At 45.9% G+C, this 23,206-nt stretch overlaps 1 protein-coding gene across 6 annotated transcripts; it reads right to left on the bottom strand.

The window, feature by feature from the left end:
• Positions 1-8: 8 nt before the first annotated feature.
• On the bottom strand, positions 9-22,870 carry LOC143440826 (isochorismatase domain-containing protein 2B). 6 transcript variants are annotated; one of them, XM_076927663.1, is made up of 8 exons: positions 22,710-22,870; positions 15,214-15,244; positions 13,870-14,056; positions 8,468-8,608; positions 8,094-8,303; positions 7,833-7,903; positions 6,263-6,380; positions 9-416 (listed from the first exon to the last, which is right to left on the bottom strand). In XM_076927663.1, exons 4-8 carry the CDS (start codon positions 8,603-8,605, stop codon positions 321-323), a joined length of 633 nt encoding a protein of 210 aa, XP_076783778.1. In that variant the 5' UTR covers positions 8,606-8,608; positions 13,870-14,056; positions 15,214-15,244; positions 22,710-22,870; the 3' UTR covers positions 9-320. The 6 variants fall into 6 exon arrangements, with proteins under 6 accessions (XP_076783778.1, XP_076783777.1, XP_076783781.1 ...); XM_076927662.1 differs by lacking the exon at positions 13,870-14,056; XM_076927666.1 differs by lacking the exons at positions 13,870-14,056; positions 15,214-15,244 and adding an exon at positions 20,729-21,069 and having other exon boundaries at positions 22,710-22,867.
• Between the last annotated feature and the right edge of the window lie 336 nt (positions 22,871-23,206).

Raw genomic sequence — 23,206 nt, 5'->3', positions numbered from 1 at the left:
GTTCGGTCCTCAGTCACATAAATGTTTATTCTCCGAGACCGGGTCCCAGTTGTGACATTCGTTCCCCCTCCTTTTCCCGCTTCGTGAATAGGCCCGGGGCCCAGCCCCACCTCCACCTTTCTCTAAACCAATTCCCACCCAGCATCAAGGAATCTCATTTGCATTTCCGGGGCCAGCTGCCCAATCGGAAGACATAACCCCGCCTCCTCTCCCACGGGGGCGGTTCTCCTGGCGGACTGCACCACTCTTGGGATCCAGGGATGAAGGAAAAGTCATCCATCAATGTCTTGGTGACAAGGAGGGTGGGTGCTTCCTTCAAGTCAGGGCCTGGAGTTGGGCAACAGGGAGTTGTTCTTGCCTTGGAAGAAGCCTAACAGTCCGATGTCTGGGACTGGTTCCTTGAGGATCTTATGAATCTGCAGGCAAAGGAGATGAGGAGGTGAAGAAGTCCTATCTCCATGATACAGAATCTGAGGCGCACCTCTTCATCTTGATCCCCCTTATTATTCTGACAGCATCCCTTCTCCAGTCAACCACTTGTCCTCCCTGTTTTTCTGGTGACCTCTCCCTCACCTTGCCTGGTTGAGCTGATGCCCGCCATCTTGGTTTCCTCTTGCCCTGGTACCACTAAGAGCAGACGTTTCTGCTTTAGGTTATCTTGCCTACCCACATGCCCCCTTCTTCACCAGTCTCATCTTTCCTGGGTCATTCCTTTAGCTCTCAGCTTCCTCACACACAGACCCAAACTGTGCCCATGAACTCTCAACGAATTTACACAACGCTCTCTTGGTGGGACGGGAATGATCAACCACATTGCTGGTAATCAAGGGGTCCAGCCAAGTTTATCTCCTGAAAACTACTCCAAAAAAAAAAAAAAAAAAAAAAAGCAAATCCTGCATTTCCACTTCTCTTGCCCTGTTAAACCCCGCCACTGTTTATAGGCCTCGTGAAGGCTGGTTTCTCTGCTCTGCTCCAGGCCATCTAACGAAATCTTTTGACTATTCTGAGGTACCAATTTGATGGTGGCCAGTTTCTGTTTTCTTTCTCAACGAAGCATAGTTAACGTTTATTAAAGATATTTTAAAACGGGCTGGAGAGATGGCTCAGTGGTTAAGAGCACTGACTGCTCTTCCAGAGGTCCTGAGTTCAAATCCCAGCAACCACATGGTGGCTCACAACCATCTGTAATGGAATCCGATGCCCTCTTCTGGTGTGTCTGAAGAAAGTGACAGTGTATTCACATACATAAAATAAATAATAAATATACCTTACCAAAAAAAAAAAAAAAGATATTTTAAAACAAAGTTTAGAAACAAAGAGAGGGGCTTTTTCTGCCTCCTAACCTATGCACCCAGGATCTGCGGCTGAGGAAAACACTCTCTCCACATGGGATTTATTTATTTATTGATTGATTGATTGATTGATGTTGATTTGGTTGGGATAGAACCCAGGGCCTTGCCAAAGCTAGACAACTACTTTGTAGTAGTCTGCAGACTGTCCTGTGTGTGTGTGTGTGTACATGTTTATGTGGGTATGTGGATGTATGTTAGAGTGCATGTGTGTGTGTACATGTGTATATGGGTATGTATATGCAGATGTGTGTGTGTATATGCACATGTGTGTATGTGTTTATGTAGCTATGTAGTGCAGATGTGCGTGAGAGAGGCAATGGCTTGGTTATTGCGAAACCCCAAATCTTTCCAAGGGCATGGCCCAGACTCCCTCCTTTTTTACCTCCCCAACCCCAGTAATGGCCATACTCAGCAATAATTACTGGACTATGGGAAACTCAGTCCCAGGTCTTGACCTTTGTTCCAGCCATCTCCTAGACAAGGAACTCCAGATTCCTGTTCTAATTAATATTCAGAATTAGAATTATTATTTTTTTTAATGTTCAGAATATGAAGTTAGGTGTCTTCTTCCCCAATTGTTCTCCACCTTCTTTTTTGAGACAAGGTTTCTGTGGTGGTTTGAATAGGAATGGCTCCCACAGACTTTGAATGCTTGGCCCATAGGGAATGGCATTACTAGGGAGTGTAGCCTTGTCAGAGGAACTATGTCACTGTTGGGGCAGGCTTGGAGGTCTCCTATGCTCAAGCTACACCATTGTGACACAGTCGCCTGCTGCTGACTGTAGATTAAGATGTAGAACTCTGAGCTGCCTCTCCAGCACTATGTCAGCTTGCAAGCCACCATGCTCCCTGCCACGCCAATAATGGAGTAAACCCCTTCAGCCTAAGTCAGCCCCGAGGACATGCTTCCCATTGGAAGAGTATAGCTGGTCTTTGCTACTCTGTGGCTTCTTCTTTTCCCACCCTTATCCCCCCAATTCCATGTCCTAACACTAGACAGGTGAGAAACAAGGCTAGAGGGGAGAGAAAAGTAGGAAACTCTCTGAATCTAATTCCTTTCCTTTTGTTTCTTCTTGGACCACGGCTACTAACAAACTACAACCAACCTCCCTAAATGACCAACAATGATCCTGATGCTGCCTGTCAGGGCCCTGGCATTTATACACCCTCTGAAAATTTCCCATAATTCCAAATCATCACACAATTGCAGAAGCTATCTGCATCTGGTAAAACCATGTGTCTGCTAGAGCACGAAGCAAATCAATCAGCCGCTGTGGACAATCCGAAGCGGCCCCATATGCTCACACCTGGGCACCTGGGCTTAAAACAAAAACACGTTTTTGTAATATTTCTGTGGTTTTTTTTTTGGTTTTTTTGTTTGTTTGGTTTTTTTTTTTTTTTTCGAGACAGGGTTTCTCTGTGTAGTCCTGGCTGTCCTAGAACTCACTCTGTAGACCAGGCTGGCCTCGAACTCAGAAATCCGCCTGCCTCTGCCTCCCAAGTGCTGGGATTAAAGGCGTGTGCCACCACCGCCCGGCATTTCTGTGTTTTTAAAGAAACCAAAATTCCAAAATTGTCACTACATAAAGGTTGTTGCTTTGGTCATGGTGTCTCTCAGAGCAATGAAGCCCTAAGACAGTCAGTCTCCCCTTGAACTAGGGATTCCTCCTGTCTTCTCACTGCAACAACCAGCATTTATGTGGATTCTGGGGATGTAAACGCAGATCCTTATGCTGATATAGAAAGCACCTTACCAACTGGGCCATCTCCCTGAACCTCTCAGATTGGCTTTGCTTTTTTTTTTTTTTTTTTTTGAGACAGGGTTTCTCTGTATGTTTAACCCCTGGCTATCCTGGAACTCACTTGTAGACTAGGCTGATCTTGAACTCACAGAGATCTGCCTGTCTCTGCCTACCAAGTGCTGGGATTAGAGGCATGCACCACCATGTACAACCTTGGATTTGATGCTTAAAAAAGAAATAGTATTTTTAAGGCTGGATGTAATGGTGTACCATTTTAACCCTAACACTCAGGAGGCAGAGGCAGGTGGATCTCTGTGAACTAGAGACCAGCCTGGTCTAGAGAGTGAGTTCCAAGATACTCTGGGCTACATAGAGAGACCCTGTTTCAAAAGACAAGTGAACAAACAAAAATTAATTAATTGAGGACTTCGTATAAAGTATTTTGATCATATTTGTGATGGTTTTGTATATGTACGGCCAAGAAAGTGGCACTGTTAGAAGGTGTGGCCTTGTTGGAGTAGATGTGTCATGTGGGTGTGGGCTTTAAGACCTTGGTCCAAGCTGCCTGGAAGCCAGTCTTCTCTTAGCTGTCTTTAGAACAAGAGGTGGAACACTCAGCTTCTTCAGACTTATGTCTGCCTGGACGCTGCTATGCTCCCACCTTGATGATAATGGACTGAACCTCTGAACCTGTAAGCCAGCCCCAATTAAATCTTGTCCTTGTAAGAGTTGTCTTGGCTATGGTGTCTGTTCACAGAAGTAAAATCCTAAGACAGAAGTTGGTACTGGGACTGGGGTATTTCTGTGATGGGCCTGACCATGCTTTTGTTTGGAAGAATGTGGATTTTGGGATTTGGGATTTGGAAAGCAGTGGAATGTTTTAAGTGGGGCTATCCTAGTAGGAAGATGAAAGACTTTGTTGCTGAGGGTGATTTGAACTGTGGAAGCCTGGTTCTAGAGGTTTCAAAGGAGGAGAATTTCAATGTGTGGCCAAGAGACTGTTCTTGTGGTATTTTGGTGAAGAATGAGGCTGCTTTTTGCCCTTGTCTGAAGAGTCTGTCTGAGGCTGAGGTGAAGAGATTTAGATTAATTGCATTGACAAAGGACGTCTCAAAAAGCCAAACAGAGACTTTGTTCTCTGGTTAAGTCTCATGAAGAGTGTTTTGAATAAACATAGCAATCTGAGAAAGGAAAAACATGGAAGCTGAGTCTGGAGGATTGTCTGGAGTTTGAGGTCAGTCTGGGCTACAGATCAAGATCCTGGTTAAAAATAATAAAAGTCAGGCAATGGTGGCACATGCATTTAGTCCCAGTACTCTGAGTTTGAGGCCAGCTTAGTCTGGATGACCAGGGCTACAGAGAGAAACCCTGTCTCACAATACAAAACCAACCAAACAAAGAAAACAGAACAAAACAAAAATCAAAAAAGTAGTGAAGGAAGGAGGAGGAAGAAGAGGAGAAGAAGAAAAGAAAGAAAAGAGGGAATCGGGAGGAGGAAGAAGGGAAAGGGAGGAAGAGGAAGGGGCTCAGCAAAATTCCTTAAGAGGTGAAAATATTTTCAATTCCAGCCCAGCCACCTGAATTCAATTCCCTAGAGCCCATCAGGTAGGAGAGAACTGACTCCCAAAAGTTGTTCTTTAATCACACCTGCACATGCACTGCATGGCCCAAGCTCACGCATGTGCACACATGCACACACATGCACAGATGCACACACATACCTGCACTCACACTTTTTTTTTTTTTTTAAAAGGACGGTTGGAGATACAGTTTAAGGTTGGAGATACAGTTTAAGGTTGGAGATACAGTTTAAGGTTGGAGATACAGTCAGTAGGGTTTTTTCTTGGCAGCCACAGAGCTAGGGAAAAGCATGGGGCCAGAGAGAGGGTTCAATTGTTAAGAATGCTTGCTGCTCTTACAGAAGACCAGGATATAGTTCTCAGCACCAATGTCGGTGTCTCACAGCCCCCTGTAACCCCAGCTCCAGGTGGTCTAATGGGGTGCATATCTGGACATGCACGCACGCATACACATAAATAAAAACATAATAATGTGGGGGCTGAAGATGGCTTACCAGTTAAGAACACTGGCCTATTTTCTAGAGAACCTGGGTTGGAATCCTAGCACTCATGGTAGCTCAAAACTGACTGTGATTCTAGTTCTATCGAGATCTGATGTCCTTTTCTGGCCTCTGTAGGAACTGTGTGCATTTTGTCCCCACACATACATGCAGGTAAAACAGATATACACATAAGAATATGAATATATATATAATTGAACATGTATACATATATATTATATATAATATATTAATATATTATATATGTATACTATATATTGTATATATATCTATATATACAATATATAATTGAATCTGTATACATATATATGTATATATGTGTAATTATATATATAATTGAATATGTATACATATATGTATATATATACATATACATACACATGTGTATATATGTATACATTTATATATATACATATATGTATGTATATATACATATATACACATATACATATATATTTATTTATATTTATATATTTATATATTTAAATATATAAATATATTTATATATTTAATAAATATATTTTAACTTATTTAATTTAATAAATTTAATAAATATATTTATATATTTATATATATATTTTATATATGTGTATATATATATATATATTCATATTCTTATGTGTATATGTGTTTTACCTGCATATGTATACATAAATATATGGGCATGGTGGTATTCAGCTATAATTTCAGCACACAGAAGGTAGATGTAGGATGATCAAAAAGACAACGTCATCCTTAGATACAGAGGGAGTTTGAGGTCAGCCTGGGCTACATGAGGCCTTGTCTCAAAAAATAAAATGGGGCTGGAGAAATTTCTCAGCAGTTAAGAGTAGTGTCTGTTCTTCCAGAGGACCCAGATTTGACTCCCAGTTCCCACATCATAGCTCACAAATATCTATAACTTCCGTTCAGGAAATCCAATACCCTCTTCTGGTCTTTGAAGGCAACTAGGCACCATGCACACAAATGGTACACAGACATATATACAGGGAAAATGTATAATAAAACAAAGTTAAACTAAAAAAAAAACATGGAAAGAGGAAGAAAAATATGTCCTCTATGCCTGGGTGACAGAGGAGGGCCTTTACCTCCTTGAACTGTGGGTGGGCAGAATCCTTCAAAAGCTGGAGAATCAGCATTTCACTAGTGGACAGGAAGACACCACTCTGCTTCATCCTGGACAGTGCCATCAGCCGGTTCATCTCACTACGGAGGACAGAGCAGCAGGAGAGAGGGCGCGTGTCTACGCTGTGCCACATCTGTGTTGTACAGTTTTTCTCTCAACTGGAACCTTCCTTCTCTCCAGGTAAGGCTCAGAAGGTAAACAAGAGACCACATGCAGGGCTAGGGAGATGGCTCAGTGGTAAAGAACACTGGCTGCAAGCTAGGCAGTGGTGGCGCACGCCTTTAATCCCAGTGCTTGGGAGGCAGAGGCAGGTGGATTTCTGAGTTTGAGGCCAACCTGGTCTACAGAGTGAGTTCCAGGATAGCCAGGGGAACCCAGAGAAACCTTGTCTCGGAAAAAAAAAAAAACAAAACACAAAAACCAAACCATACCAAACAATAACAACAACAAAAAGAACACTGGCCGTGGAGCTGGAGAGATGGCTCAGCGGTTAAGAGCACTGACTACTCTTCTAGAGGTCCTGAGTTCAATTCCCAGCAACCACATGGTGGCTCACAACCATCTGTAGTGGGATCTGATTCCTTCTTCTGGTATACTCATATAAATAAAAGATATATATATATATATAAATATTTATATACACACACACACACACACACACACACACACACACACACACACACACACTGGCTGCTCTTGCAAAAACCACAGGTTCAATTCCTAGCACCCACATGGCAGTTCATGGTCAAGAACTGTAACTCCAGTTCCAGAGAGTCTGGGGCTCTCTTCCGACTTCTGCAAGTGTGCATGTGGTTTTGTTTACATATATGTAAATATGTAAACAAAACATCCATACACATAACATGAAATTTTAAAAGGCCACATGCCCAGGAAAGAAGAAACTTTGGAGCGTCTCAGAGGCTCTTATCCTGCGTTATAAAAGGGGCCAACAACAGGGGCAGTCAGGAAACTGACCGGCTGCAGGGCAGCTGGGGAGAGTGACTTCGCTGTAAGGAGAGGTTCTCAGACAGTTGAACTGTCTGCAAGCTGTGCAGAGGAAGCCAGGCCTGCAGCTCTCCTGAGTCCCACACTTGTGCTGACTGGGGCCCTTCAGAGAAGCCGTTGTTTCTGAGTCCACCACTCATCCATACTCCTGTTAGTGACCCCAGTAAAAACTCACTGGCCCAGTGTGGTTAAGAGCACTGGTTGCTCTTCCAGAGGACCCAGGTTCAATCCTCAGCACCCACATGACAGCTCATAGGTATCGGTTAACAACAGATTCCAGGGGAATATGACACCCTCACACCAAAGTACATAAAATAAATTAAAAAAATAATTAAAAAAATAACTCACTGGCTCACTGAGTTCAACATTGGTGCAATGGTTACTTTGGTAGGTAGTCCATTCCCTTTCTGGGGTAAGTAGGTGTCTGTGTGTTGGGATTCCTAAGGAAACATCTTTCACAATAGGACACACATGACCAGTGCCCCAGATGTCCCCAACATATGCCCACCATAAGGTGACCATCTCACCTTTGAGAAGAGCAGGCATCCACTGCGACATGAACTTGTAGCCCTCGGTCCAGGAGGTCCAGAGCTGTGTTCTAAGGCATAGAGAGGGATCAAGGTGAGACTATGAGCAGAACTGGGCCCCATAGGGGAGATGGGGATCCCAGGCCAGAAGTGGAGACTGAAATAGCAGATGAGGAAGTCTCAGGTCAAGGCCAGGGCCCCAGGTCAGAAGCAAGGACATAGGGAGGGCAGGAAGATTAGACATTCCAGGAAGAGTCTCACCAAAATGCAGCCTTGGGTCTCGATGCCACAGAGTAGCACGGACTGCACCTGGGGCATTTTGTCCAGTTCCTGTTGAAGCGGGGGTACCATGCTGAGGGATGTTTTGCTCATGGCTCGCAGGCCCTGAGCACCCAGTTCAGGGACTGTGGGGCCCAGGCCTTGTGGGTAATGCTCTGTCAGTAAGACAGGGATGTTTAATATCCGGGCCACCTGTATAGGAGGGAAAACATTGTGTTGGGACCCAAGGATGAGGGCTGACAACCAGATTCCCTGAGTCTGAGGGACGAGAGTGGGCCTGGAATCCTGTGTTTCGGGGAGGAAGGCTTGCTTCAGTCCGCACTCCTCAGGCTTGGGAACACAAAGTTGTCTTGTACCTTAAGCATCCGAGCCGCCATTGAGACGATCTGTGGGAAGTAGAGGACTCTGTCTCGAAGTTTCTCCTGCATGTCACATAGGAACAGGGCGGAGGACTCTGGGAGGATCCGGCCAAGGCTAGCCTTGGCTGCTGCCATTGTCTGGGGGTGGACAGAGGGACAGTAGGCAGGGTCAGGTAGGGACTTTTGTACAGGGACTCATCGATGGCCTGTACAGGTGGTTCTGTGGCCTGTGCACCTTGTCCTCCTGTTCATACCTCCGGGCCTTTTCACCCACTGTTATTGGCCAGGAATTCCTGCTTTTATTTATCTACTTCCCTCCCCCCTCCCCTTCTCCCCCTCCTTCTGTCCCCCCTTCCCTTCTCCTTCTTCCCTCCCATTCTCCCCCTCCCTCCTCCTCTCCCCTTCCTTCCTCCTTTTTTTCTCTCCCTCCTTCCCGCCCAGCTCTCTGGTGAGGGCACGTGTCCCCAAAGATTTCTCTGAGTATGTCTACTTCGTCCCCAGTGTCAGCCCCTCAGACTGTACCCTTCTCCTCTCCCAAGGCTGTACACCGCTAGCAAGTAATTCTGTGACCTCTTTCTACCTGTCCCTAATGGAGCTCACGCAGGCCTCCAACCTCTGGGGAAACTGAGTCTTAACAGTAAGGTGATGTGCTCAGGGACATACAGATCTTGGACACTGTCTCTGAGATAAAAAGTGCCATGGTCGGAGGTGGGGTGGGAGTTATGGGGCTGGAAAGACTACTCAGCTGTTAAAGGCTAGAATCACAACCAAAAATATAAGTGCCACAGGGATTTTCTATGTGGCTAGCCCAGGCTGCGCTTACACAGAAACTTATAATCTTCTTGCCTCCTCCTCCTGAGTTCTGGGCTGGCAAGCATGTGCCACCATGCCAGGTTCTTTGAGATCTTTTAGTAGCCGGCTTGGCCAAAACTTCCCTGTAGCCTCCGCTTACCCTTGTATAAAACACTGTTGCTGAAACTCTTTCTGGGTCTTGAAAAGAAAGGGGGGTCCCCACAGGATGGATACTAATTAGCTACAGAAAGTAACAAAAGCCCAACATGTGCTACATCATAGAGAACCCCCCAAATGTTATACTTAGTGAAAGACACCAATGCACTTGCATGACCTATTCATAGGAGACCACCAGAACAAGCCAAATATGGTGGCTGGCACTGTCATCCTAGAGCCTAGGACGGCAACAATTGCTGAGCGTGAGCCTGAGTTCCAAGTCAGTGGGATGCAGAGTCTCAAGAAGCTAAAAGCAGATCTGGCAAGATATCTCAGTGGGTGACAGTGCCTGCCAATGAACCTAAGAACGTGTGGCTGACTGGACCAGGTAGAAGGAGAGAATCAACATCCCCAGGGTGTGAACTCTGACCTCCATATGTGACTCACCTCCCCCCCCCCCCACTTATAAAATAAGTACTTGCGGGGCTGGGGAAATGGCTCAGTGGTTAAGGGCACTTGCTGTTCTTGCAGAGGACCAGGGTTTGATTCTCAGAACCCATATGGTGACTCACAATTGTCTGTTACCCTACATTCATGTGGAGCACAGATATGCAGGAAAAATGTGTGTGCACGCGCGCGTACACACACAGTTAAAACAAAAAAGCCAGAAATAATGACAATGACACACAACCAATAAAACAAAAGAAGAAATGAACAGTACAGTCAATACCAGGAATGTAAACGGCCAGGGGACAGAGAAGGGAGAATTTACATGACTGTTAATGGTTTCCATTTGGGGGAATAAAAATGTTTGGAACCTAGATTAACAGTGATGATTAACAGCCATCATTGACATGCTAAAAGTCACCTTTCTTCTCAAATAGTGGAGAGGACTGGGAGTGTGGCCCAGTTGGCAGAGAGCTTGCCTCAGCAACACATAAACCACTGAGATGGCACAGACGTGAAATTCCAGCCAGCACAGATCAGGTGCCAAAGTCACCTACTGAAACATAAAGTTCAAGGCCAACTTTGGCTACATGAGACTCTCCTTCCAAAACCCAAGTTTTGTTATTGTTGTTGTTTTGAGACAGGGTTTTTGTGTGTACCCCTAGCTGTCCTGGAACTCATTCTGTAGATAAGGCTGGTCTCAAACTCTGCCTGCCTCTGACTCCAAAGTGCTGGGATTAAAGGTGTGTGCCACCACTGCCTGGCCATTATTTCATTTTTCATTATTATTTTTATATGTGTGTGTTTTGTCTGCATGTGCGTTTATGTACCATGTACACGCAGTGCCCATGAAGGCCAGAAGAAGGGAATCGAATCCCTGGGAACTGGAGTTGCAATCAGTTTCAAGCAACCATGTGGGTGCTGGGAATTGAACCCAGGTCCTTTCTCAGGGCAGCCAGTACTCTTAACCACTGAACCATCTCACCCATTGTCCAAAACTAACTTTTTGAAATGTAATTTCCTTCCCCACTCTACTTTGTGATACATGTATGTGTGGAGGACAGAGGTCAAAAATGGGTGTCTTAGCTGCATAGTGGTGGTGCACACCTTTAATCCCAGTGCTTGGGAGGCAGAGGCAGGTAGATTTCTGAGTTCAAGGCCAGTCTGGTCTACAGAGTGAGTTCCAGGACAGCCAGGGCTATACAGAGAAACCCTGTCTCGGAAAAAAAAAACCAAAAAACAAAAAACAAAAACAAACAAAAATGGTTGTCTTTGCTTAGAAGCCATTATTCTGTACTGTGAGACAGGGCTTCTCCCTGGGAAACGGGGCTCCCACATTCAGCTAGACTGGCAGGACAGTGAGCCCAGGGACCCTCTTGCCTGCTCCTTTCCAGTGGTAACATTACATGGTCACAGGCCCAGCCCTGACGTTCTATGCAGGTGCTGAGCGTGGAACTCAGGTCCTCTTACGTACATTTCAAGTACTTTACTGAACGAGCCATTTCTCCAGCCTAAGTGGGTAAATTTATATATATTATAATTATATAGTATACATATTGCATAATAATATACTATATATTTGTTATAGCTATGTTAAGATGTATAACATCTAATACATAATTTATATATAAAATATTACATAATACACATTTTACATATAATATATAAAATGTGACATTATATAATATGATTTACATTATTTATAACACACATATACACACACATTAATTGTGTTTGTATGAGTGTTCTGGCTGCACGTATATGTAATGCCTACAAAGAACAGAGAAGCATTTCATATTTGCCAGAGCTTGACTTATACATGGTTGTAAGGTGCCATGTGGGTGCTGGAAATTGAGCCTGGGTCCTAAGATGGTAAATTTTACATGTATTTTACCACAATTTAAAAGAAAAGAAAATGAGTCAGGCAATGGTGTTATATTCCTTTAATCCCAGTACTCCAGAGGCAGAGGCAGGTGAATCTAAAAGTTCAAGGCCAGCCTGGTCTGCAGAGTGAGTGGAGAACAGCCAGAGAAATTGTCTCAAAAGAAAAAAAAAGCAGAAGAAAGAGGAGGAGTAAAAGGAAGAAAGGAAGGAAGGAGAGAGAGGAAGAGAGAAAGAAAAATATAGAACAGGCTGATAAAGTCACCTGCCCAGTAAACACTGCCCCTCATTTTTTTTTTCAAGTTACACTTTTACAAGGGAGAAAACTAAGTACCAAAATGATCTGGAGCTCAAAGGCCTGGTGAGACCCAGGCATGCCTGAATTCCTTTGCTACTCTGTCTGTGTACCCAGGGCCCTGAGGTTTCATAAGCAACCTCATGTGGTACCCAGCTCCCCTGCAGGCTGTGTTGTTGCTGGGCTCTGAGGTGCTGCACAACTGAGGGTTCCAGCTGGGCTTTCTATGCAGTTCTCTCCCACTGTTTGCGTGGAGATTTGTGTTCATTCATCATTTACTCATTCAGTGGGATATGGAGGCCTGGGAACTGTAACAGGGCCCACACCTTAGCACAACTGACTCCATGATGGAAGTGCCATTCAGGCTGTAAAGCTTAGCACACAGACAATGTTGGACCTAAAGATCCAAAACTGGGGGATGCGTTCCCGCAAAAACACCCACAGACGGGATTCACTGCAACAACATGAGGTTTATTGATAAATTGATAATGACCAGTGCACTGGGGTTCTCTTGCATGCAGGCAAGAAGAACCCTGAACTAAAGCTAAGGGCAGTTTATATACCATTTTCACAGAATTTACAAGGACAGTTAATTACTTCTGAAACAATAACCATAAAGGATTTCAACAAGATTTCAAACAGCCATTCCCAGGCCTGGTTTCTAAGTAAGTCAGATTTGCACGTATCTTTGTAACAATGAGGGTTAGCTTAAGTGGTTTCTGTTTACCCAGTTGTACTGTGTTGAGGGCTCATCTCCCTCATAAACACTTATCTTGGGCCCTTCTTCCTGGAATGTGTGCTTGAGTCTTTGGAATGTGCTCATCCCAGGATGTGCCTGGGGGGGTTGGGGGTGCAGGTAATGTTTGAGTGTAAACCGAAACTCAACTTAAGGATCTTTTAATTTTAAGTTCAAGCTGAGACCTGAAATTCTTACATTCTTACAATAGCACCTGAATGCGTGCATGCGTGCGTGCGTGCGTGCGTGCGTGCGTAGGTAGGTGCGTGCATGCGATCCACTTGCCGCCACAGAAGAGTGTGGTGGTCATGAGCCCCTAGGGGTGTACAGCCTGAGATGTTCTAGGTCCTTAGTACTCACTCTGATCAATCATTGCCTAACACTTCAGAGGGGTCGTATGCCCCTCTGGAAACAAATTAGAAATTCCCCTGGTCTGTCACCTCCTGAGGTAAATCTGATTAAGACATCTTCTGTTTGGACACATAGGAAAAGTCAGACGCTGCTAGTGGCGATCCAGTGTCCGGGAATCACGTGAGACACCAATGGACCTCTCGGTCTGTCCAAGGTGTGTGAAGGTATGGTGGCCACTCCTGGTTGTTTTTACTGTATGTCTGTCTCTCTGTGTGTGTCTTTCTAAGTGTATCAATCAGTTTTCTTTCCCTGTATTGACCTGTGGCTTTCTCTGGTGTAAGACCCTCCCTCCACCCCGTTTAAGACCTGTGCTCCCGCCTGTTGGGGACCAAAATCCTTTTGTCTCTGCCAGGTCACCCAGAGACACCCTCCCCCCACCCCCACCCCCCCACAAATCCTCCCCCTCTTGTCCTACTCCAGGAGCAAGAGCTCTTCCTTGTTTTGTTGCTTGACTCCTGCTCACAGGCAGGGTTGGTCCCTGTGTGGAGATGGGGAGAGGCCAGGCCTCTCATCCAGCTGCCCCCCGCCCCCCAAGCAGGGAGGGGAATAGTTCCCCAGTTATCACTCCTTCCACGCTGTTCCCACTCTAAGCAGCCTTAGGGCAGCTGAAAAGTTCCCCTGGGCTGAGCCCTCAGGAAAAGAGAAAGCTCACGTCTTTCTTCTTCACAATGTAGAACTCACCTCTCTCTGAACAAAATAAAAATCCTGCCCCGGGCTGGGCAGGAGGCTGCTGGACAACACAGCCTGGACAGAACAGATTTTCCCTTCGGTCCAAGGAGACTTTCAGCAGTTTTCACTAAGTACTTTTTAGAAAGATTAAAGACAGTTGCTAAATAGATTTCCTTTGTCACCCAGTTGGCCTCAGATACTAAAAAAAAAAAAAAATTATAAATGTAAAAAAAAAGATATAAGCAGGTCCCAGTGTCTTGAGGCAGCTCAAAGGTGTTTAACAACAGAGAGCTGATTAGAACGAGACCTTCTGCATAGACTCAAAGTCACTGTAACCTTCTCTGATGATGAGACACAATTACATTTACAGATACCCAGCAAAATTTGAGTGTCTTACCATCTGTCAGAAGGATATCTCCTCACTCAAAGTTCTGCCTCCAATGAAAAGATATAGTTGTAAAATCTCTCAGACTGGCAACAGACTCCCAGGGGTGTGGGCAGAACCAAACACCACAGGACAGGACTGGTCCAACACCAAGCTCCTATAATTGTTCAACTAACTAGTTCAGCTACATCCTTCATGATTAAACAGTAGTGATTAAACAACAACGACCTCAGAAACAAAACGGGAAATTGCAGTCCATATTGCCTGGCTTGAAGAGACAGGTATCCTGGGGCCCTGCCAGTCACCCTGGCACACACTCTCCTACCTGTGAAGACACCTGGGACCTCTGAATCTCATGAGCCTGGTTCTTCCAGAGAAACAGGTGTACACTCTTTAACCTGAAAGATGTGTTTCTTCAACCTCCCACTGGCAAAGGTGACTCAACCCATTTTGCTGTCAAATGGACAGACCCAGTGGGAGGTTACAACAGGAAATAAATCTGGACCAGGTTGCCCCAGAACTTAAAGATACTACATCCAGACTTCTGCCCTTCTGTCAGGTTTCCCAGAAAAACAGAATATGAAAGGGCCACCGAGGGACTGTGCCAGAGTTGCAGACCTTGGGCTACAGAGTGTCGGCTAAGAAAGCCCAGCTTTGTACTTCAGAGGCTGCCTATCTCGGCTACCAGCTGAGGGGAGGCAAAAGGAGCCTGTCTCAGAGTAGGATGGCTACTGTCCTTTAGATCCCAACTCCAAGGACCGAGAGACAGGTTCAAGAATCCCAGAGTTTGTGGAAATAGCAAGCTTTCTTTTTTATACACCAGCACAAAAGAAGAGGGGCACTAAGACCATAATCTGGACTAAGACTAAACAAAAGACCAAAGGGGTTTTAACCCAAACTTTGGGGCCATGGAAATACCTTGAGTTGTACACATCTAAACAACTGGACCCTGCAGGCACAGGACGGCTCACCTTTTTAAGATCTGCAGCAGCTACTGCTTGCCTAATAAAAGAAAGCAAACAGGTTAACTCTGGATTAAGACAGATGTTATACTGACAGCACCCAGGGCACAGCTGAGGCCCTCCTTTCCAGGAGCACCAGAATGCTAGCTGTCTAACGACTGTGTGACCCAATACCAGGCCCTACCCCTGGCCCATCCTTGAGTTGCGTTTGAGAAACCCAAAGTCGTCAATTTGGCTGCCCTATTGCCCGATGATGCAGGCGCTCCACCATAACTGTCAGGAGATGAAAGATAAAACCAGGTACATGGGAACTGTGGGAGTTACCTGAAATGACTTGGGCCTAAGCCAGGTATCTTAACTCAGAGAACAGAAATGAGTAATCTGACCCAGGTTCTCAAATAGGAAAAAAGAAAAACCTTCCACCATATACATGACTGTCAGTCTGTGTGCTTTTACTACTGGGCACGCCACAGTATGACCTTCAAGAGGGCTTTCTTACCACTGGAAAAAAAGGATATTAAAAATGGGGGGCGGGGGAGAGAGCTGGGCAGTGGTGGCGCACGCCTTTAATCCCGGCACTTGGGAGGCAGAGGCAGGCGGATTTCTGAGTTCGAGGCCAGCCTGGTCTACAGAGTGAGTTCCAGGACAGCCAAGGCTACACAGAGAAACCCTGTCTCGAAAAACAAACAAACAAACAAACAAACAAACAAACAAATAAAGGGGGGGGCTGGAGAGATGGCTCAGCGGTTAAGATCACTGACTGCTCTTCAGAAGGTCATGAGTTCAAATCCCAACAACCACATGGTGGCTCACAACCATCTGTAATGAGACCTGATGCCCTCATATGGGTGTCTGAAAACAGCTACAGCGTACTTTGGGCAGGGATGAAGCAAGCAGGGCCAGAGCAAAAGAGAGAAGGGAAGGGGGAAAAAACCCCCCAAACCAAACTTGGTCCTTCTATAGCCTATTTAGCTTCTCCTATAAATTGCTGTCTTCCACTGCTGGGCTGCTGACCTAGCTGTGTGATATTATGATGTCATGCCACAACCGGGTACTGCATTACACTCCATGGTAAAGAAGAAATGGACAGCTCAAACCCACAGGTTGAAAGAGGACACCACAGCAAAAGTTCATTCAGAAAATAACCTGCAGGAATGCTGGGAACTAATCTTCACCGGGCTACTCACTTAGGGTCCACAAAATTATCTGAGTTGCTCAGACCATGTTATGTTACACCTAGACTGGATAGCCTAACATGGGTGTCTCAGCCAGATACCAGGTTTGTGCTCAAATGAATCCAAAACAGACAGCCCTTACCCAAAAAGGGGTCTAAATGAGAAACCAACACCCCTGAAGACTCTGGGAGAACTGACTTCACCAAGATCCAGTCTGCTGGGGGAGGATGCCTTTCCAGGGTGGATAGACGCCTTCTCAACCTGACTGAAACTGCTCAAACAGTAGCTAAGATGCCCCCCCAGGAACTAGTCCCCAGATTGGGTTGCTCCCAAATGGACTGTCTCCACACTACGGACACACTGAGGTTAAGGTTTTGTAAGGCCCTAGATCCTTCTACTCCCTCCCCTCTACCTCCTCCTGAAACTTGTGTTTAGAATGAATGGAGGTTTAGAATGAATGGTCCAACCCCCATGGTCCTCAGGCCCAGGCCTAGGAACTAAGAAAGAGATACATAGGCAAGTATTAGTTAATGTGTCCATAAACCAGCAACTTGTGCACTAATGCCCACTTTGAATGTCTTCTTGTACTGGAGAAAATATGTCCTTTTTTTTTTTTTTTTTTTTTTTTTTTTTTTTTTTTTTTTTTCTTTTTTTAGAAAGGAGTGCAGAGTTTACATTTCTAAGCGTGCCCTGCAGCTGGGCCCTCTAGCTGCCAGGCACAAGGGAGGAGTTTCCAGTGCAAAAATTGGGTTTGTGAAACTGAGGCTTCCTGAAAAACCTCAGGGATCAGACTCTGTGCCACAGGAAGGGACCCTAAGGGATAGAGTTAATTATTCCCAGCCAGAGATCAGCCAGGACTGCTGGTTTAGCTTAGACTCCCAGACCATAGGGACAGAAACAAACCAGACTGTCAGCCCATGGCCAGACAAAACTCTGAGACTGGGGGCAGCCTAAATTAACGTTAGAGGACTTATAGTTAACACTTGTCTAATATGCCGAAACCTTTAACCTAGGCATGTCCCCTTATTTTGATATCTGCTTTTGTGCCTTATGGGTTAATTCATATGGATAACAACAATATTACTGGGCCTCTGAGATGAGTTGGTGGGCTTGACTAAATGTGCCTCTTACAATGCTTTTCAAACTAAGTACAGAGGTTAATTAGGACTTAGAGGTGTTAAAAGTTTCAGTTTCTGAATTAAAACAAGTAAGATTCCCTTATAAAAATGGTCCATCAAAATTGGAAAGGCTTAGACGTCTCATGATAAACACAAAATAAAACAACAGCAGCAGCAGCAGCAGCAATAACAAAAAAATCCCTACGTATGGCTTTGGAAGAAACCTGTTGTTTCTAGGCTAATTGATCAGGAATAATTAAAAGAATTTTTTCCATGGTTGGGGAATAATTGTTACCAGTCTCTGTGCTCTTGGTTCCCTGGTTAACCACTCTGCTGTCAGCATTGGCCAGGCCTTTAATTCTCATTCTGACTGGATTAACAGTGAGGCCCCAGACCTTAGCCTAACTGACTCCACGATGGAAGTACCATTCAGGCTGTAAAGTTCAGCACAGAGACAGCACCACCAGCCAAAACTACAACAAAGGCCTAGTCCCCCAAAGCCCACAGTTCTGGGAAAGTCTCTGAACATAATAACCTTTCTTCTTACTTTATGTACTTCTGCTTCTGGCTAAGTGTTCTTGTTCACAGACGAATGACTACCCTGAATATGGGTTTTCTGCTTAAAAGCTCACCATGAGAAAGGCTCAGGGCTACCCTGGGATGTCAAGTACCTAGTGTAGTCAGTAGCCAGCTAATAAAGACTTTCTGTTGACTTTAACCCATGTGAATATTCCACAGCAGAGACTGAGAGAGAGGGAAGACAAGAGGCCCTGTCTCAGAGGCAGCCCAATGTCTGAGGCTGTCCTCTGATTTCCACAGGTGTGCTCCATCCCACTTAGACACAGATACACAGTCTCTCTCTCTCTCTCTCTCTCTCTCTCTCTCTCTCTCTCTCTCTCTCAAATGGGAACCTGGCTTGTCTGAGGCCAGGAGGTAGGGCTTGCATCTCAGGCTTCAGGATTGGAAAAACCCATGGGGGAGTAGCTGTCCACTCACTTTGGGGGCGGGCAGCTGGAGATGAAGCTTAGCTGGTAGACTGTATACACAAACGTCTGGATTCCATGACCAGCACCACAGAAACCAGGTATAGTGACACAAGCTTGGAACCTTAGAACTTGAAGTGGAGGCAGGAGGATCTGAAGTTCAGTCATCCTGTGCTACCAGTCATATTGTGATGAACAAGTTTTGTTTTTTGAGATTTTTTTTGTTTTTATTTATTTATTTATTTTGTTTTGTTTAGCCCTGGTCCTGGGACTCACTCTGTAGACCAGTCTGGCCTCAAACTCAGAGACCTACCTGTCTCTGCCTCCCAGAGTGTTGAGATTAAAGGTGTGTTAAAGTAGAATTTTAGCAGAGCCATTGTATCTGCCATGAATTCCAGGGTGATAGCACCGAGGCTTTGAAGTAGCCTTTTGTAAATAGTCAGTGGCTGTTATCCAAGAGTTGTTTCTTTGAAGGATTCTCAGAGCCTTTACACAACTTAGTCCTGAGACATATCTGGTAAACCTAGAAGTCTCTTATGGCTGAGAATTGCTTAAGTAATGGTTCCTTCAGATAGCACTTACATCAGTAAGAGGTTTTAGCATGCAGAAACTGACTTGCTAAAGGTGCCCTTTGGGTAACAATAAAGTGGTTCTGGGTTTGGTCCTTGAGAGGCTGAGAAGGCTAAATTCATCCTGCAATCCTGCAGAACCTCCTTCTTCATTCAGTGGTCCTGCTTAACCCAGTGTGTACCATCACACCCAGCCCACTCTTTGTTTTTGATTTCTAAGATTTATTTTTTTTATTTTACTTTCTGTGTATTGGTCTTGTGCCTGCATGTATGTCTGTGAAACACATGGATGTCACCCTGAGAGAGGTCAGAGGAGGGCATCAAATTACCTGGAGCTGGATTTACAGAGAGATATTAGCCAAGACATGCATGCTGCACCCAGCTTCCTCTTCTTTCAAAAACAAACTGAAGCAGAGAATGCTAGTATGCCTTTAATCCCAGTAATATGGAGGCAGAGGCAGGGGGATCTCTGAGAGTTCGAGGCCAGCCTGATCTGAAAGAAAGGAAGGAAGAGCTATAAAGTTAGGATGAAGGTATGTGTTGGGCAGGCGAGCACGCTTATAATCCCAGCACACTGGAGGCTTAGCTGGGTAGCGTGCTAAGAGTTGGAGGCCAGCCATGAGCTTGCCTCAAAAAAGCTAACCAACAAGAAATTTAAGACTGTATAATGTGTAACAGACTGTCCAGTGAAAAAAACAGCCTGTGGGGATGAGGCTCAAAACTGACAGCCACTCCCATTGGACCCAATGTCTTCTCCCAGACCTGAAAACTGAGATACAGGCTCTGCCCACCTGACCACAAGGCTCTAGATTCCTCCTTCGCCCAAGCCCAGTCACGTCCCACCTCAAGGAGCCTGCTCCTCATTTCCTGGAGTGTCTCTGTGTGGGAGCATGTCCATGCAAGCACATGTGGAGATCAGAGCCCAGCCTCAGGTGCTGGCAGTCACCTTCCGCACTGAGATAACACTTTCCTGGTTTCTGCTGCTGTACAAGCCAAGCTAGCTGGACAGGAAACTTCTGGAGATTCTTCCATTTCTACCTCCCATGTCCCAGTATGACCACTGGGATTACAGTTACATGTTATCGTGTCTAGGTTTACATGGGTGCCAAGGACCTGTATTTAACTCCTCAGACTTGACTGGCAAATACTTTACCCACGGAGCAAACTACGCAGTGCCCAGAGGACTCCTTCTTACTCACAGGGCTATCTTCTGGTTCTGAGCACAAGGGACACCCAGATACCACGAGACATTTCTGAGGGATGGATGGGCTGGAGAGACACACAGAGGATCATAAAGACCTGGCAATTGGCTGACGGCAGCAAGGAGCTCCAGAGGGTCCAATCAGGAGGCTCAGAATCTCATTGCCTGATAGGCGTCGGACACTAAACTCCGTGGTCACCATCCTCAAAATGATAGACACACAAACCATCTGATCCAGAAATCTGTCCCTAAGTATTTATCTGACAGGGACCAGGTTATTATTAATCCAAGACTCTTTGACAGGGTTCTAGTGACAAAAGGGCCACATATTCCCAATACGGACATTTCTAAATGTTTGTTAGACAGACTACGGGCATTTGCAGCCTGGCCACATGGTGACCCATGATGCCTTTTTTTTTTTTTTTTTTTTTTTTTTTTTGCTTTTTGAGACAGGGTTTCTCTGTGTAGTCCTACTCACTTTGTAGACCAGGCTGGCCTCGAACTCAGAAATCCACCTGCCTCTGCCTCCCAAGTGCTGGGATTAAAGGTGTGCGCCACCACCGCCCGGCTTCTTTTCCAAGAAGTCCCGAGACCTTCCTCCGCTGGAATCCCCCGGCCTCCGTACCGGATCTCCTTTTTGCCCTTCGTACGTAGTATGAACCGCGGGCCTCTGTTCTGCCCTCCTGGGCCGAGCCACCCAATCGGCGTTCGCCTCACTCTGTTCCACTCCACCCTGTTAACGCGATGTAAGGCTCATGATGCCTTACACAATAGAGACTAATGCATAATGACCCAGGGCATCATATCCATTCTCAACCACTGTGTAAAGACAGAACAGGCTGGTCAGGGACTCTTGTCAACCCTCTCTCTTAGCTGTTTAAATCCTGCCATTATAGGCGTGGAGGTACTGAGCTGTGATTATATATATTTCTTTTCTTTTCTTCTTTTCTTTTTTTTAAGTTTTCCACTATGTGGTTTGGGATGACCTAGAACTTCTGATCCTCTAGCCTCCACACCTAGTGCAAGAATTTATAAACACACAAGTTATTCTTGCAGTACGGGGGATCAGATTCAACACTGTTTACTTTGAGACAGAATCTTGCTAAACTGCCCAAGGGGACCTGGAATTTAAGTTGCAATTCTCCTGCTGAGGGTTAGGGGGGTGGGGGCAGCTGGGATTACAAAACCTGCAGCAGGCCAAGTTCTCACTATGGATTCTTTGTACCCCAAAACAACTGCAAGACAGGTCTCCAACACAGCAAGGGAAATTAAAAGCGAAAGCATGATATGAAAAACTCCCACCTGAGACCCCTGAATGGCAAATGTAGTTTTTTTTTTCTTAAAAATTCCTATTCATTCATTTAGTTTATATATGGAAGGGGTTTCCATATGTGGAGGTCAGAGACAAATGAGGGGGTCATTTCTCTCTGGATTCCAAAGATCACAAACGTGTGAGTTGCCTACGTTTATTTATATATTTTTAAAAGATTTATTTATCTCTTCGGTATATGAATCCTCTGTCTACAAGTAGGCCTGCACGCCAGAAGAGGGCATCAGATTCCATCACAGATGGTTGTGAGCCACCGTGTGGTTGTTGGGAATTGAACTCAGGACCTCTGGAAGAGGAGCCACTGCTCTTAACCGCTGAGCCATCTCTCCAGCCCTGATTGGGTTTGAGTGTTAGACCTGAGACTGCATGGCCACATGCATGTAGTATCTGTGGAGGCTGGAAGAGGGAGACAGATCCCTTGGAACTGGAGTTACAGATGGCTGTAAACCACCGTCTGGGCGCAGGGTACCAAACCCAGGCCCTCTACAAGAGAAACCAGAGTTCTTAACAGCTGAGCCATGTCTATTCCCCACCACTACCCGCCTTTTCTAGCCTCCTCATGTTTTTAAGGGTTATGTCCCAAGGGCTGGGTTCTTGGCTTGGGAACCCATTTCTGGGAGGCAGAGTATGAAGGAAGTGCGGTACGCCACCTGTGGCATATGTTTAAAAAACAAGAAAGTAGTTCGGTGGTAGAGAGCATTTGATTTGCCTGGCATTCATGACACCCAGGTTCGGTTCGCCAGATCTGCTCGAGATGGACTGGGGACAAGTTGGGAGACGACTCAGGATGCCCTGGAGGAGAGGGATACAGAGGAGCAAGTAACTGTGAGAGAAGCAGGGGTCAAGAACCCGATCCTGGAACACGGAATTCCAGGCTGTGTGACCCTGGGCGAGTTTCACTTCCTCTCTGGGCCTCTTTTTCCTTCAGGGTTGGTTAGCTCACTCGCTGGGCTGATGCAAGAGTTGGCTCTAGAGAGGGTTGAAGACCCTCCCCAAGGGTCTATCTCGAGACCAACTGGAATGCCACCCCAAAACCCCGACCTGACGCCCTGCAAGGCTTCCGCTTCCCTGTCTGAACGGCGGGATGGTGGGTTTGCAAACAGCGCGCAAAGTAGCGAATGGGACTTACTCGAAGGTCCCAGGTTCGAGTCCGGACCCCTTTTCCAAGAAGTCCCGAGACCTTCCTCCGCTGGAATCCCCCGGCCTCCGTACCGGATCTCCTTTTTGCCCTTCGTACGTAGTATGAACCGCGGGCCTCTGTTCTGCCCTCCTGGGCCGAGCCACCCAATCGGCGTTCGCCTCACTCTGTTCCACTCCACCCTGTTAACGCGATTGGTCGGCAGAAGCTCGAGAAGGCGGAGAGACAGAGAATATGACCAATGAAAATCCACGGAGGAGAGCCTTGGCTGGGAGCTCAGCTTCTAACCCGGAGGGAGGTGCAGAACGACCAGAGCTGGAGGTTAGAACCTTGGCAAGCGAAAGGTTCCTGACACAATCCACTCCATCAGGGGCGACCAGGCAGAAGTGATGCTTTCTAGGAAGGCTGAAGCACGAGGATTGCCAGTTCGAGACTAGCCAGGTCTACATGGTGAGAGCCTGTCAACCGAAACAGCCGTGCATGGTGGC

Source organism: Arvicanthis niloticus, chromosome 30, assembly GCF_011762505.2.
Source record: "Arvicanthis niloticus isolate mArvNil1 chromosome 30, mArvNil1.pat.X, whole genome shotgun sequence".
In the NCBI taxonomy this organism is placed as follows: Eukaryota; Metazoa; Chordata; class Mammalia; order Rodentia; family Muridae; genus Arvicanthis; species Arvicanthis niloticus.
This window is presented reverse-complemented; position numbering and strand designations above follow the sequence as displayed.